Source organism: Oryzias latipes, chromosome 3 (assembly GCF_053564925.1).
Source record: "Oryzias latipes strain Hd-rR chromosome 3, Olatipes_Hd-rR_3.1".
Lineage (NCBI taxonomy): Eukaryota > Metazoa > Chordata > Actinopteri > Beloniformes > Adrianichthyidae > Oryzias > Oryzias latipes.
In genome coordinates this window covers 34,392,060-34,409,240 of record NC_136239.1, presented here as the reverse complement: position 1 = coordinate 34,409,240, position 17,181 = coordinate 34,392,060, and the positions used below count along the sequence as shown (strand labels likewise).

General features: G+C 39.7%; 1 protein-coding gene across 5 annotated transcripts in view; it reads right to left on the bottom strand.

Moving 5' to 3' along the window:
• Positions 1-17,181, bottom strand: part of LOC101158931 (transcription initiation factor TFIID subunit 4) — a 90,339-nt gene that overhangs the window by 30,619 nt on the left and 42,539 nt on the right. For 2 of the 5 annotated variants that reach the window (XR_002289027.3, XR_013654924.1), the window contains 3 exons: positions 14,682-14,807; positions 10,952-11,008; positions 10,333-10,397 (listed from right to left, as the gene is read on the bottom strand). Coding sequence is in view for 2 of the 5 variants with exons in the window: in XM_011493737.4 (XP_011492039.1) it covers positions 10,952-11,008; positions 14,682-14,807 (183 nt within the window). In the remaining 3 variants the exon portion in view is untranslated. Of the gene's footprint in view, positions 1-10,125; positions 10,245-10,332; positions 10,398-10,951; positions 11,009-14,681; positions 14,808-17,181 lie in introns of all 5 variants that reach the window. The other 3 variants (XM_011493737.4, XM_011493742.4, XR_013654923.1) reach the window with 2 other exon arrangements.

Below are 17,181 nucleotides of genomic sequence, written 5' to 3'. Positions count from 1 at the left end.
GTCTATACTCCCCAATCTAGAGAGCATCGATGCAAACTGTTTTTATGCAGAGACCTTTGGGAAATTTCTAGGATTTTGGAATTGTAGATTTGGACAGCACTACAAAATAACAAACGTACTATATAGTGCACTATGTAGGGAGTAGTGAAGGAATTCAGACACAACCTTACCTTAGACTGCATTCGGGCTAAAAGCTGTTATTATAGTCTAGATGTGATAAATTAAAGGTTTGAAATTTTAAAGATTAAAAATAAGGTCAAATTTCGATAAAAGGTCTCTGTCATTATGCTTTATTATTAGGTTGTTTTTTTTTTTTGATTGTCAACTTTAAAATCAGTGACTTTGGTGAATTTAGATTACACATGCAGTTGGGTGGGGGTCCATTTTGTCCATTGACAAAAAAAAGTACAACCACGGTCTCAGTTTCCTCCTCTTTAAAATGCCTATATCATAAAAAATCAGCTTTTAATGTATGGAGTCCTAAACTGTTCATAATTAAATAAATAAATATGACCTTGTGCAAATACACAATAAACCAATATATCTCTAATAAATATTTAAATTAGGCATTATATTATTCAATATATTTCATTTTGCTTTAAAAACCTATTCATTATTTAAAACAGCATTATAAAATATTCATTTTTAATCATGTTGAATATTATTATAATTCTGTCTTTTTTCAGACCCTCGAATTTCAAAATCAATATTTTCCAAAGTAGCTTTGTTTTTACTTCGCATTGCTGTTTTTCAGAATGACTTATTTCAAAATGACCTTTTTCAGCAGAATGAGTCTGTCTGTCAATCAAACCAGACAAGGTGGAGACACTTTTGTGATTGGCTACTCCTTTACTCAGACATAAGCAGCAGCACTCTAACTACATCGATCGAAGATGCTTCAGCGAATGTGACTGCGCAATGCACACCCCTCAACACTAGGGGGGGTATGCACCTCAACACAACCACAGTGTTGCCAGAAATTGGGCAGTTTTGGTTCTAAATGTGCGGATAAAAATGGCTTTGGGCGAGTATGCATAATTCGGGGGATTTTGTGGTCGGTTCAGCGGTTTTCATTTTCTCGTGAAAATATAGAAGTGGTCTAAGTTATGCTGGGTGGCTGTTGGAGTTCCACTAAGCTTCTATGAACTGGAGTTCCATGAACGCACCAGGCCGCGTGTGGGAGGAGCTACCAGCTAATGTTTATAGCCTGATAGCCACATCGAGCAGTGTCTGTGTTTATCTCACTTACAATGCATGGATGCACAATGCACACGGATAATGTTCAGAGATCAGGTTTATTTATTTTAAATTGTTCTACATGATAACAATGTTTCCATGTTTAAATTCATGAGATCATCCCAGAGAAAGCCTCTGCTTCAGCTCCTGCAATGAAACTATGTCTTCTTGATGATGGCCGCCTCAGTGATTTTTTCCACCTCTATCAGAGCGCGCAGCGCAACAGTGTGTGTGTAAGCACAAGTTAAGGGTGTGTTGCTCCGTTTGCCGGAAAAGTAATAATAAAAAAAGGTTTCCTCCAAAAGAACAGAGGCTGGTTTGTTTATTAACCCGCTGTGGAGGCTCAGAGGGTCCGAACGGGGAAGTGAACCTCAAATCAAACCCCAGACCTCCGCTGCGTTTTCCGACCACGGTCAGAAACGTCATCGCAGGAAAGGTTCAACATTTTCCCTGAGAGAGAAGAATAAAATCAGAGGACCTGATTTATAATCATTGTCTCAATGAAAACAGAAAAATATCACAAGGTTCAGGAGGCCCGAGCAGGTTTCCTCAACCGGCCAGTCTGTCTGTCTGGCCACCAGCTTGCCTCCTGCGAGCCGGCACAGTGTAAGGCACGATGTGACATCAGACTGGATCTGTAAGCACAGATAGAGCTGTGATGGCTGCAGAGCAAAGAAGAGCTCTAAGCGGATGGCGTGAGAACGAGAGTCAGGAGTGTTTTAACGGGGGACTTCAAGATGTGGACGACCGGAGCTCCTCTGTGGTTTGGTTCACACGAACCCTCAAACTACAAAAACGGAGTGGTCGATGTTTGCATCTTCTGCAGCAGACAGATTGTTTGTCTTTATTTGATCCTCTAATGTCAGCAAAGCCAAGCAGATGTCCCCAAAATGTGTAATATCTCTGACTAGTACACCGCAGAGCGGGTATCTAGGAATATGAGTCGATTTCCAAAGATCAGCCACTGTGCGTTTAAATCCCACCCACTTTCACTGATTGACAGACAGACTCATTCTGCTGAAAAAGCTCTTCATGAAAAAATGAGTCATTCTGAAAAACAGCAATGTGAAATAAAAACAAAGCTTCTTTGGAAAATATTAACTTTGAAAGCCGAGGTTCTAAAAAAAGACATAGAATTATAATAATATACAACATGATTAAAATGCTGATTTAAAATAATGGACAGGTTTTTAAAGCAAAATGAAATACATTGAATAATAAAATGGCTAATTTAAAATCAGTGTGCAGGTTTTTCACAATTTCATAATCTTTCTTTTTATATATTTATATTGAGAGATTAATTGGTTGATTGTGTATTTGCATGAGGTCATATTTATTTATTTAATTATGAACAGTATAGGACTCCATAGTAATGTTCATTCCTCACTATAAACAGCCACAAGCAGTATTTTGATCCAGTCACACATTTCTGAGCTTTCCTCTAAAAACCTGTGCTCTGAGCTCCAGCCTCTCCCAGTCCATAAAACAAGTGGGTTCTCACGAGCTGACATAAGCGTGTGCAGCTTGTGATGGCAGAAAAATGTGCTCAAAAAACTAAATTTTGACTGCCCTGAACCAGCTTTATGATTAAATAACTGTTACTGCTTGTTAGTTTTTGAAGCATCCAATTAACTGACCCCACATATCCAGACTCTTTCTAAATGTAATCACCAGTGCATTCACTAAGGTCATGGGGTTAGCTTTTATTCTTTAATAGTTTTCTTTAGTTTTTTTTTTTTTAATCCATTTTCTTTACTTTGTTGTTTAAGTTAGAAAGAATGTTTTGACTATGCTAATTGAGGAACAGCCCCTTCCAGGATGAGTCTGCGCTGCCAGAACCGCCCCCAGGCTAGCAAATGCACCCACTTTCTTTGCTGAGCTGATTGTCTAAAATGTGTTTATTTTATATGCACAATATGCACATCCCTCTTTGCAAAAGGAGTTTGGATGTTGTTCGTTTTTGTGGGCAAAACGCAAAAATGCTGTCAAGGTTGACATCATGAAATGGGCGGCACCCACATGCAGCGAAAGCCAGTGCCTCATCGAGTCGTCCAACTACCGGGTAGCAAATTTAACTGTGACAATAACACATTTCACAAAAAAAAATAACTTCTTTAGTGTGCCAAAGACCATGTACTATCATATACATGGATATAGTTTGCTCTGAAATGCTTAAGAAAAGTATGATACAGACCCTAAAAGCTTTGATTTATAAAACCTGGATGAGCTTTAGGAATCAAACTGACCCTGGTGGAATCTAGAGTTGGCCATTGTCTGTGTAAAAACCATCATCTAGATCAACTTGGATCAACAAATAATATTTAGGAAGCAAAGCACTTCAAAGTACTTGCAGTCATCCGGGAATACAAATCAAATATTTTGAGTTCAAATTGCTGGTAGTAAAAACAGTTTTTAGTGAAACATATTGTATAAATCACATGAAGCCTTCTAGTATAAATCCTTTTATGGTTTTACGATTTACCTATGAAGATGAATTCAAACTACAGACATCCGTATTCGTGCAGCCTTTTCTGATTTCTCTGAAGTTTGCAGAAGTGCTTCCAGGCCCTTGGACCAATTATTTGGATCCCTCAGTCGTCCCTGCAGCCAAGGTCATTATGTGACTGTCTCTGTCATGGCCATGCACTTTCTCAGAAATCAAACCACCAAAACGAACTCTATTTTGAAAGATTTGCATAAAGTAAATGTGCTTAGTGGAGTTGATAGGCACCTGTACTTTGGAGTAAGCATTTTTTCTATAAATAATAGCATTTGAATTACATCTTTCCCAAAAAAAAAAGAAAAAGTGTGAAATGAAAAAGACAGAAATCGCCATTAAGCAGATTCTGATGGTGTTACAGCAGATCAGCAGTGGTGGAAATGGGGATCATTAAAAATACTGCTTATCTAAGGGAAAATTTTCTACTTTAAATGTTCTCGCTTTGTCTCATTCTGCGCTGCCATGCTTCATCTCGTAGTCTTCTCTCCCCGTCTCATCCTTTTTTTAACATTTAGATTCACAGCTCGTCACCTTCTATTGATCACGCCTAATTTGCATCCAGGAAAAGATGAGAACTCAGACATTCGCACTCCGAAAGAGGACTATCTCAATGATTTATTCATTTCACAATCAAAAAAAGGAGTGAAAGCAAGGTAGATGAGAAGGGGAATCTTCACAGGCAGCAGGCGACTAGCGGGCTCTGAGGCTGGGCTCTTCTTCTCCATGCCGCCCTCGGGCACATGGTGTGCAAGTCCTCCTAATTAACAAGGTGAATCATGCTGCCGCTCTCTAATTAGCCAACATGACAATCTAATGGAAACATGCAGGCCAAGCTGGCACACTAAGCATCACCTCACAAAGGCCCCCGCAACTGCTCTTCCCAGAAGAATTCCACCAAAATGACACCTTGGAATTGAAGTGAAAAGCTGGAGAAGAGGTGAGGCTGCTGGATCAGGTGTATGTTTTTGAGACTTTAGCTGACAACAATGATGATTTTTTTTGTTTCTGTTTCTTTTTCCAGCCGAGGCAGCCGGGTGTTTGGTGCCTAATTGAAACATGTCCTGCCTTCTTCTCACTTTATATCTCCGGCACAGGCTGGCACCTCGCCGAAAGCATAGCTCAGCACGCCCAATTCCCTTGTTGCTCGAGTCCCAAGGAGTGCTCCCGCGCACAAAGAGAAAAAGTGAACCTACAGGCTCGTGCAGCAAGTAGAGGAGTCGCTATCTCCCTTAGAGGCAAAGGGGGAAAAAAATCTCCTTTTTTGTTGTTTTCCCTCTCATTACAGCGCTTTGTAATATTCGAAAACACACAAAAACACCAAAGGTACTTTTAAAACTCAATTCTAGCTCTTTTTTTTCTCGTAATATGTCTTAAGGTAATGAAAAAAACTGAAGTTAAGACTTCAGACAACAAAGCGACAAATAAAACACGGCTAGAGCGTACCATGTAGTAGCCTGTGTATCTCAAGGACCTAAACATTACACGATAATTAATTTATCCTTTTCTTTATGTTGCAATAAACATAACTACATTCAAGTAATATTAATTAGGACAGCAGGTAAACTTACCTTAACCTGAAAAACACATCTTACAGTTCGGCGTGTTCAAATATCATGCTTCTGCAACTTCAGAGAAATTTATGCATTGTGTGTCTGTGAGGCCAGAAGACAAGAACATAACAGCAATGAAATGGGACGCACAGAACAGCAGGAATTCTCTTTGAAAGTCAGCACAAAAAGGCAGAAGTGTGGAGGAGGGTAGCGGGCTTTTGCCCCGGGCCTACCTAATGGGGGAGAGCGTCTCTTAGAGCAGACCGTTTTGTTTAGGACCAGAGCAGGAGAGCCTCTGAGCTCCCAGTTAGAACCAAACTAAGAGACCGTCACTTTGTCGTCCAACACAATAGTGCCATCTTCATGTAGATAAACCCTTGGATCTGATTCTTTAAGTGTCCAATCTGAAAAGTGTCTTTCTCCAGTCACAAGAACATTAGTGTGACTGAATCCATCAGGTTTAAAGTTGAACCCCTCCATGCCGTATGTGACCAATACACAACAAAGCATCAAATCTCTAAATTCCTTGAATGGAAAAAAAAGAAGAATACATTTTTTATATAAGTGGAAACAACGTCAAGCATGAAGGGGTTAACAGCAAGCTTCAACCTGAGCCATGCAAGGTTAAAAAATCAACTTTAGGCGACATTTAACCTGTCAAAGACTGAGATCTCTTCAGCGATGCTGTTGTGTCAAAAGGCCAATAAAAATTCTTTAACTTGCAGAAGAAAATATGTTAAGTGAAATTATTCCAACAAATATTTTTTGGGATATTTTTTTTGGCAGTTTCCACACAAGTCTTCTGTTGGGACTTTAAGCTAGAAGAGGAGTGCTGCTGCAGGGGCATGCTAATGTGAAACAAAAAGAAGATGGAGAGGAGAAGACCATGCTCCCTCCCACGTCGTGGAAAAGTTCACCAGCGTAAAGCCAAACTATGGGAAATGGACCTTTTTTTTTGTCTTCACATATATCAGCACTAGATCTAGAAAAGTCTGTGCTGCTTTTTGGCTGCTTGCTTCTGATTTGTGGCTCAGTTAGAAAAAGTAAAGTTGTGTATTTTTGAGTTAAAATCAAACACAAAGCAAAATGTTGAAAGCAGAAGAATGAAATCCAAATTTCTCTGATTTTACAACACCTGTATCCTGTTTAAAATGCTTCTTTCACAGACAAGGCCTGGTTCCTGTTCAAAAAGATGATCTGGCTCAACTTGGCCTTCAAAACTTTACTTTAAGCTATGAAACCTGGCATTACCTTTCATGAGAACATCTCTCATTCTGTTGTGTCACTCTTCATTTGGTTACAGCTTTAAAAACGTCAGTCTGTTAAAAATTATTTTAACAGCCTTATTTGTTTCAGATTCTTAAAGTGCAGGATCACTGTGCAGCCTTTGGGTGAATGTTGTGGACCTACAGTCAACAGGGGCCCAGAAATGCTACTGTTCAGTCCGTCTGAGTGGGTCCATTTTATAATGGAAAGCTCAAACTACTAGACTGGTCTGGACCGGATCGCTCAGTGGAAACAAGACGTCAGGGGTCTACAGATTTGCCCATTTTCCACCTGCAGACAGCCTGTATCCACCCATGAGGACAGTTGTGACTAAGACCTAAGGAATCGCAGTGACTTTTTCCTAAATACAATTTACATGGTTAAGTCTTGGCAACAGTTTGTGCTAACAAACCATGCTGCATCACCGTTCCCAGCATCAGCTTGTTGATCGGTCTCCAACAGCAGCTTGCTGGACAGATTTTGGCCAGCTGTGAAATCCAATTTGTCTTCCTGCCCTCTTCTTCTACTGTCCTCTCCACACTCTTCCTCTTCAGTTCACTCTTCCTGCGTCCAGTTGTGCCTGCAGACCCGGCCACAATGATGAATCTGTGGCTGCAGTGTGTCTGTGTGTCTGACATCGTGATGTATCTCCACCGGCCTTAACTCCTTCTCTATCTCCCAACCACCGCCGCTCCCCCAACCCCACAGCCTCCTTTCCTCTCCATCTCTTTTGTCTCTGTCTGTCCCTCTCTCTTCCTCTCAGAGCGGAGGCGCTGCCCTCCGCCCCCACCCCACCCCTGCCACAGCAACGAGGCAGACAGAGGAACACACCAACAACAACAAACAGCCACTGAGCTCCACGATTTGCCCATTGATTTTCACTGGGGGCATTTCTGAAATAGCCCATCTGACCTTTTGGCCAAATGGTAGTGAATGGAGGAAACAGACGGCTCTTCCTCTCTGACACGCAAAACCTCTGCAGCATCTTTGCGGCCAGCCTGCACAGCTGGTGACAAGATTGTTGTTCGCTAAAAATACATAATCGTATATCAATTTATGTGAGGCTTAAAAAATTCCTGCAGCCAGGAAGACGAAGCCAAAGCCCTCTGTACTTATAGAAAACAGAAGGTTTACATAAAAAAAGTTACATTTTAAGACCAAAGCCATTGAAAATAAAACACTTTCAACAGTTGGGGTATAAAGTAGAAAGGCTATGTATAATGTGATGTTTTTAAATAAATCACATTAATCTGTTGTTTAGATTTTGACTTGAGCTGTGGCCTAATGGTGGCCCTAAGCAGCGCTACTCTCTGAGGCTGGAAGGCTGACGGTGAATGTGAGGTGTCGGGTGAAAAACCCAGTCCATGCAGACAAGTTACATATCCCAGTTTGGCTCTTTGTGTCATCTCCTTCTTCAGTAATGAATGCACTGCCATATTGTCATTGCAACAGGTACATAAAACTTGCTCCAGCTGCTCCAAGTAAAACCAGGACTTTGACACTAAATCCACACATGGTATGATGCCAACAGAACCATGCCAAAGAATGTTTTTGCTGTCAACAAATCTATCAAAATGGTTTTTAACAATTGAAAAGTCCCATCAATTCTGCTACTATTTATTTTAGGTTTAATATCTGTATTGCTTTAAAATGAAAAAAAGTTTGTGAATTCATCCAAATATAAATCAGTAGTAAGGACACATTAGAAAAACTCTTTTTCATTTGCCAAGTTAAGTTTTATAGTTACTACGTTTTATAGTTATAAATAGTTACATTTTTACACATTTTTCTGTATTTTATAATGTATTTATTGTAGCTATTCTGAAAAGATTCTGTCTGCACTTTAAGTCAGTCTTAAGTCAGATTTTAAGTGTATTTGTGTGTACTTTAATTTATTTTATATCCGATTGAAAAAATAATTTCACATAAAAAATTAGCCACACCTTTGAGAGGTTGCAATCCTTTTAATTGGCCACCAAAAGTTATTCTCTTAACCAGCTTTGAAGTACTTTTGGCACAAAATTAGCAGTAAAAGACTAAGCTATTTCTTTTACCCTTTATCATTGCCATTTTTAAAGAACCTGTACTGCAGTTCTGTTTCTCTGACTTTTAAGTTTTACTGCATTTCTATTTTTTTCCCGTGGAACCATCTCTTTTCAAAGATGTACAGAATTTAATGTAGAAGTAATAGAGCTTAAAGAATTAGTTTAAACATATCTGTTCAAAAAGCTGGACATAGTACAACTTGTTGAAGCTAAAATCTTATATAAAAAATATGCACTGTCAGTGGATAAAGTGGACTAATGGCTGCTGCCCAAGAATACTTTACAATGTATTTTTACTAATGGTGATCTGCGTCTGATGTTCACGGGATGAACAGGCGGTATGGTGATTGTTCCTAATGTTTCCAAGTTTCGACTTTATGAATTTTGTGCGCTGAAACTGGATGTTTTTCATTGCTTGAGTTTGACCATCCAGACTACTGGTGCTTTGCCTTTGGACAAGAATAAAAAACAGTAACTGCCACACAGTCTACCAATTTAAAAAAAATAAAAATAAAGCAAGTGTCTGCTCAATTTACACACCCACACTTGGTTTAAGTGCACAACACGTTGTAATTCCATTTCTCCAAATTGATGGTTGTTTGGCGGTGGCAGCGGTTGCTTAGTGCGTGCATGTGACCGGGCGAAGGGGAGGCTGGCTCCTCTGCCCGTCGCCTGGAAGAGTAGCTCTGGCTCATTATCCTGATGAAATTTGCGCAGATGTGTGAGCTGCCGACAGACTCTGCAGTGACACAAACAGCCAGCTCTGTCCCCTTAAGCCAGTCAGGTGATGAAAACCAGAGAGGCATGGGGGCTGAGAAACGATGGCCATTAAGCAAAACAGAAAGAGGTGAGGGAGGGCGGAGGTGGGGGGGTATGTCTTTGCGGAATGGGTGGGGGGGGGGGATTACATAAAGTAACCATTTTCAAACCACCTTCTTAAAATTCTGGGTGAAAATGAAAGTGTGCACACAGCATCTCCTCAAGATGCACTAATCTGCCCGTATCCAGATGACGAGCTGACTGCCACTTAACAGGGAGGGGATCCACTTTGATCACATGGCCCCTGGGGCGAACCTATTGCGCTGCCTATTACGCCGATACATTTGCATATGCGGGGCTTGTGGGTAGACTGAGATCTGGTCTAAATGTTCGGCACTGCAGCAGAGCTCCCTGTTTATGGACAGAAATGGTCAAGGCAGACGCAGAGAAAAAGACAAATGTGCTGCCAGCAGCTTGAAGGTGCAGAACAGCAAAACCAACTTGTTATTCCAAGGTCAGGAGTTCAACGCCGGCCTAACAATGAGGTAAAAAGAACTGGAAACAGACACCAAAGCCTCCAATGAGAGAAACACCAACCATTGCTCCCAAAATGTGCTGAGCGGCAACTAAAAAAGCCAGAAAATGAAGAGAAAACTTAGGAAATAAACCATTAGTAAGAAAACTTTCCAAGCATATATACCCCTCGTTTTAAAAGAGCTACCCAGAGCAACAAAGGAGAAACCACATTAGCACTTAAAGTTCTACTTACACAACAACAACTGGTGAGGTTCTGCTCGATTCATCTCTCTACAAACTAACCAACAGAAGAGCCGTGCCGCCCTCCTGATCCGTTATCGAGCCACGGCTGAGCGGCTTGCTGAAGTTACTCTGGTGTAAACACATTCCAAAAAAGAAAAAGTACAAAACAAACTTCTGCCACGACAAAAGAATTGTATTTGCGTAAACAGCATATCACCTAAAAGATGTGTGGTCTGCTATCTGGGGTTCCAGAGGGAATTCTCTCCATATAAAAGCAGACATCTACCAAAAAAGAAGAGAACTTTATCAGCAGAACGCCTTCCCACTTTACAACACATGTGAAAGCCTTTTGAGAAAAGAAAGAGGAATTTATTTTCCCCACAGTTAATAGGTATTGAACGCAAACTTTATTTTGGTGAGGTTTGTATTTTTTATAAATATAAATTGAGGGAAAAATATTAAACTGGTGAGATATTTTACTCTTCCCACTGGAAAATAACATTTCATATATAAAATGATTAAGAACTTAAAGAAGGTAAGCTAATATTTTTGCAGGTATATTTCTTTCTTTTACAGAGGAGGGCAGAGCTCGGTGAACAGTAGTTAATATTCAAATCAGTGACAAAAAGAAAGAAAAACAGCAGAGAGGAAGAGGAAGAGGAGGGTGATTTGGCACAAAGGATCCTTTTCCACACATAGGCAGCAATCGGTGCGAATAATTCCTCAAACTTTTTTAAGTCCGACTTTAAATGGCATTACATATGTGGTGAGGCATGAAAATTTAATGCGCTGGAGTCGGGGAAATGTCAAGGGTAATGATCTCCGCAGCAGCTTACCTCCTTAGCTTTCTGTTTCAGCCGAGCTTGCTCTGGGTCTTCTTGCCTGGATCGACTCTGTGGAGTAAAAGGGGAAGGGGAGGAGGGGGGGGGGGTACAGGTTAACAGCTGGTTTAAGGAGCCCTGTCCCCCCCCCCCCTTAACTTAACAACTCATCTGTTGCTGCTGCAGCAAAAATAGTGCAAACAGGGAACAGGATACAGAGGTGTCAAGGACATTGTGTCTGAATTCAGAGAAGTGCAATGGAGCGCCCCCAGGGGGCAGTGGCCTTTAAACCTGCTCCAAATCCAGCCCTAAATAAGCCACTGGAGGGGGGTTCTAATCAAAAGGGGTTATTAAAATGTCTGCGCGAGCCAGCGCACACGCAACGGCAGCCGCGCAGGGGAAGGCATGCAGCAGCTTTCCGCGTGTCCCCGGCGTAACAACACAGCACCTCTATTTTAATCAGCCGCTATGATCTGGGTGAATGTACTTGTCCCTCGGAATCCTTCCTCTCTCAGCCAAATGCACGTGTACAGATGACCACTGCGGGCAATACAGGCAGATTATGGTGCGACACACTAACTGAGGCTTGTTTTGGAAAATACACATGAGCTGCACCGCTGGATTTGCCGCATTAACCATGGACAGGTCTCTGGTCAGCCTCAGCATTTCGTTGTAAACTAAAATGTTTTCAAAGAGCCATCTGGCGTTTTTGATCAACCAATATTTAGGAGCGTTGAGGTCATCAAACTCTGATTTTTGTCTTTCCCTTAATCTTTATGCATTTTGAATCCCAACCAGTCCCAACCAGACTATTACTTTGGCTGATTTGGCTAGTTTAGATGCCACAATTCTTAGTCTAAACCAAACCAAATGTTACATCACTGAAACAAATCGTGGCGTAAGTGAGTCTTTGCATCCCTACTGCATTCGTTTGCATATTAACGTTGAAAGTGTCAACCATGTGTGTTGTGCTAAACTTCATTTATTTAATTTTGTTTTATTATGTTACACCAGGCTTAGTTTAGGCTAACTGAAAGGTATTTATTCATTATTGCTTGCTTTTTAGCAAATAAAAAAAAGGATTTTTCTGAATTTTTACTTTGATGATGTTGTTTTGTAATAAACAAATTATATGCCGACGCAAAACAAAATCGCGACCCAGAAATGGAGGTTTTTTCTTTTTTTTAACCCCTGACCTCTGAATTGTTGCATCCTTATCTAGCAGCTCATTTCCTTGTGTGTCTGACATTTTCCTCAAACTTTGAGTTACATTTTTGGTGAAGCATGAATGAGGGGGAAAAAAGGATAAAGAAGCTCAGACTATTTCAATGCGTTTCTAAATGAAGGGGTCAAATTAGTGAGCGCTCAAGCAGGAAAGAATCAAGCAGGGAGAGGGTGGCGGCGGGTCGTAAGACCAGGAGGAGTGGGCAGACTGTTTACAAAGGCCAGCGGTGCCACTGGCATGCTCTACATCTCCACTGTCAGCTGTCCTGGTTCTCACACTAACAGCAGAGTAGAAGGGAGGATAATCGCACTGCAGACTGCTGCACATGCTGCAGTCTGCATTACCCTGCATGCTTTGCAGAAAGTAAACAGTGCAAAAGTTAGTTTCCCCTTATTCTGGGTTCTTGAAATACATTTGTTTTTTATTAACTTATTTTTTAAGGGAAAAAATCACTGTTATTCTGTACATCTGGCACAAAAAGTAGAGGATATGATTTATGTTTCAAGAAGCAACATTTAATAAGAATACATCTATAGTCTTCCAGAACAACTGGATATTTTGAATATCATGTGAAAAATGAAATCTCTCTGCTTGGCTAATGTGTGTTTTGCTATTATCTAAACAACACGATGATGGAGTTTATCTAACTGAACTGAACAACAAGGGTCTTGATTTGCAACACAAAGAAGCTGAAGTGAGAAGAAAGGTACGAGTGCATCATCAGGCACAGCTTGAGCAACATATTGTACAATAATTAGTCAAAGATCTGTTTTCCAATCTTCTTTTTGAGCGGAAACACCGCAGCACTGGAGCCAAAAAGCCACAGCGGTGGTTCTGGAGTGGAATCAAACTTTCCTCAGCGAGGCTCAACAGTCCAAATAGCCTCGAGTGCAGCTCCTCCTGGAAGAATTTGCTCATATTTGAAAAAGTTCTTTACTGATCCTTCTATGAAAAAATAGGAAAGATTTTTTAAAAAAAGTGTTAAATAAACACCGACTAATAGGTGATGCTCTTTTTGCTGTTGTTATGTTATGACTGACCAGCAGGAAAATCTACTTGCTTGTATAAAACAATGGTTGTGTGTTCTCCATTTTCTAACACCCTACTTGGCACTATTAAAGTGTAATAATGCAATTAAGCCAGCGAGGTGTGTTACAGTGAGAATCTACTGTAGGACATTGGCTCCATCAAAATTAATTGAATTAACCTAGCTTTCTGCTAATGTCACACTGCGGGGCATTTTCATTTGCAAAAGTTTCTCCGCTTTTTTCTCTTTTCTTTTAGCTAATCTTTTAAAATTTGACTAATTTTGAAACTAAAAGATACATTTCTTCAGAAGCACAGAGCAAAGATCAGAAAGCTTAAAGAAAAATGTTAAAACGTTAAGAATACGTCAAAAACGTCGGAAACTTCATATTTTCTACCAGGAAATCTATATATTATCTTTTTATATACCATATAACAACTATTTTTGTTATATAAAGAAAATTTTAGGCTATATCTGTGAAATTTTACAGTAAAATAGCAGTTTAAATAATATTCTGAATTAATATTTTATTCACACTGTCACACAAACAGAGACTTTTTCACAGTTGCCTTTTCATTTTCTGAAAATGCATTCAATAGCTAATGGATGTGTTAACATTATGCGTCTTTCAGCATCTAAATGAGATGCAGTGTGGCGACAGCATAAATCCAACTGTAAAATCCATTTTTTAAAGTGAAATCAACCCTTAATTATGGTTTGAAGTTTATTATTAGTGTGATAAATACCACGTCCTGTGCCAGGTATTGAGTGAGTTCTTTCTTTAATTTAACAGAACAAAAGAATTTGTGTTCTGAATTTTATGATTTTATAAAACGGATGCTAATGGTGCATCTGGTAAATCAATAATAAAGGTCTTTTTAACCCTTGTGCTATCCTATGGGGTCCAGATGACCCGATCCTTACACTGACGTGTTCTCCCTACCATGACAGAGGTGGATAAAGGTGGAAAGATTTCATGTAATCCATGGACACCACTGAGGTTCACAAATCATTGAAGAAAAAAGGTTCAGAGCACTGTCTAGTGGGTCTAGATGACCCAACTCCCAACGTTAAAGTGCCTAGGATAGCACAAGGGTTACGACTGTACAAGAATAAATCAAAAATAGTTGTGACCAGAAAGAGCTCCAGCTTAAGGTAACAAGTTTACATTGAGCCATAAAAACTTATTTAGCTACACAATCAAAAAAAACTTGAATAAGTGTATTTTTGTCTCCAAGTTTTTTGGTTTAAGTACTTTGGTGACAAAAAAAAAACATGTTAAATATGTTTTTTTATGGTATTTCCTATTTTGTCTACCTTTCAGCAGAACTTCAGCTGCTGTTTCTAAATTCACAGATCCATAGAAAGAGTCCAAAAGGGGCAGTCGGTCACCTTAGAGGTCAGCTAATGCATTGACCTAACCAACAGTAACCCAACTTTTTTCCTTCCAGCCACCCACACACGGCTGGATGGTGAGGTGGCAGTAAACTTACTTTAGCAGCCTTCAAAAGGATCTCTCTCTCCTGTTCGTCCTTCCTCTGCTTCTCGATTCTCTCCAGCTGCTCGAAGAAGCGAAGCTGCGAGCGAACGTCTGTAGACTGCTCGTAGTACTCGTCGTCCTGACAACACAGAGAGGGAAAAACTGACTGCAGTGATGGCAGCAGAAAGACGACCACTTCTGACGGTTTATGTTTGAAGGTTTTGGCTCTTTTCTAGCACAAGAAACTCATGACTTTTATTTAAACTGAGAAAAAGAATAAACCAGAAAAAGTTTGGGCTTAGGAAAATGACTCAGTAGGTTGATTAAAAAAAATTGTTCTCCATAATTTTGAGTCAAGATAAAAATACTTGAATTTTTTACATTGATGTGCGACAGGTTTTGGAAACAATTATGCTAAAAAAGTAGTTGCTGCTGGACTTTGAGACATTGACCTGCATACCTCAAAGTGACAGTTACAAAGCATTGTTAGGCCAGGTTATACGTCTTAGCGATTTGTAACTGTTCGGGTCACACTGGTCGCAAGGCCATCAGAATGGAATCGAACCAATCGCTGCGAAATGTGACACAACCCTAGTACAGCCGCATGCATTTTGCACCGTTCAACCTGGTGCAAAGAGTAGACTTGATCCAGAGAAATGGCATTTCCACCTCCCAGGATTTTTAAGGCAAAGCCACTATGACTGCATTTTAAATCATTTCATACTGACTCAGGTCCAAAAAGATAAAAAAAAAAAAAAAAAAATTCACTGCATATTTACTTTCTAATGCATCTATAACTTCGGCTACTCAATGAAGATATGAAATAGGTGGCAAATGATTAAAAATTTGATTTTTTTTTTAAATTAATAGTTATTCGGTATATTAATGCTTTTGAAATACAAAAAAAAAAAGTCCAGCTACCTTTCTTTCTTTGCACCGTTAATTAACCACAAACTTATTTATATAAATATCAGCATCTTCAGAAACGTGTGAAAGAACAAAATAATAATAATATTTAATAATAATACATTTTATTTATAAGGCGCCTTTCTGAGCGCTCAAGGTCACCGTACAACATAGATACAGTATATAAATTACAATAAACAGTTAAAACACTTAAATACATACACATTTAACTAAAATTTATTAAAAACATGAAAAAGTTCCTGTTGAAGTGAATAGGCCATTTGGAAGAGATTTGTTTTTAGTTTTGTTTTGAAAGGTTGATAAATCTTATAGATCCCTCAAGATCCCTAAATATCACAATAAATAAAATACCAAACCAATGAAATGCAGGAGAAAATCACCACATCGGGCTGGAAAAGAATAAACAGCACTCAGAGGTTGATGCAGTTATCACAAACAGCCTCAACCAAAACCTTAATATGAACTAGACTGCAGCTTGCGATAGGGATGCAATACGATTGATGCGATGGCCGATTGCTATAAAGTAAACACCGGGCCTAAGTGTTATTTCTGAGGTTTGTTTTTTAACTTTTATTAATGAAACATACCCCTTGATTTTCGACCTGCATTATCTACTGGATTTGAAATGTTGCTGTTTAGCTCTGGAAATGTGGGGGAAGATTTACGCTCCATATCTTTTTTGTCAAAACACGGTAATTATTTTCTATATTTTTGTAGAAACCTAAAAGAAAAACCTCTTTTACACAAGGTGAGTCAAACGCTGCACTCCAATCCAATTTTTCCATTTCAAAATCATAACTTTGAATTTAAAATAATGGAAAATCGAGCACAAACAATAGGTTTGTTTGTTAAAAGATGGTTACGATTGATGGAAAGAAAAAAAAACATGTTCAAGCATCAAATTATGATTAATTTAAATATATTGGCCCCCAAAGTGCACCTTTCAAACTGCGCTCGTTTTGAACAAATCAACACACGTCAACAAAGTTTTCTATTTGCAGATTTCATGTGTTTGCAGACTTCCCTTTTCTTTGCACGTGTCAAATTGACTCCCTTGTGGGAAAAGGAGAGCCAAGTGTAAAAACAACTTTTGTAGGTCATCAAAAGTTAATAGTATAATGACTTATTTCTCATGTTTGTGTGCGACTCTGATGCCGCTCTGTTATCGTCTTTCATTTGATTTCTTTATCATCCTCTTCTACTTTTCCATATGTGCGAACGCTTTCGTTTGTGGATGAGAGGAGTTGAGTTGCACGGAGCACAAAGACACATCAGAGGGGGCTTTTCACCAGCAACCCCCCTGCACCACCCCGCTCTGCCTCTGTCATGCAGCCCCCCTCCTCTTTGTTGCAGCGCTGAGCCGGCACTCCTGCTGCCGCTCCTGCCGAAGCCCGGCTGCTCTTTAAGGCCGCTTTGTCTTTCCATCTTTTCCCTCATTCTGCGTCTTTTTCCTTTTTTTTTTTCCCCGCTGATGTCAACAGAGTGGCTTCACAGAGCTTCATGCCTCTCTGGAACACACCTCATTTAGAAAACCACAAAAACCAGCAGAGAGAACGGAAAGAAAAGGAACAAAACAAGATGGGGAC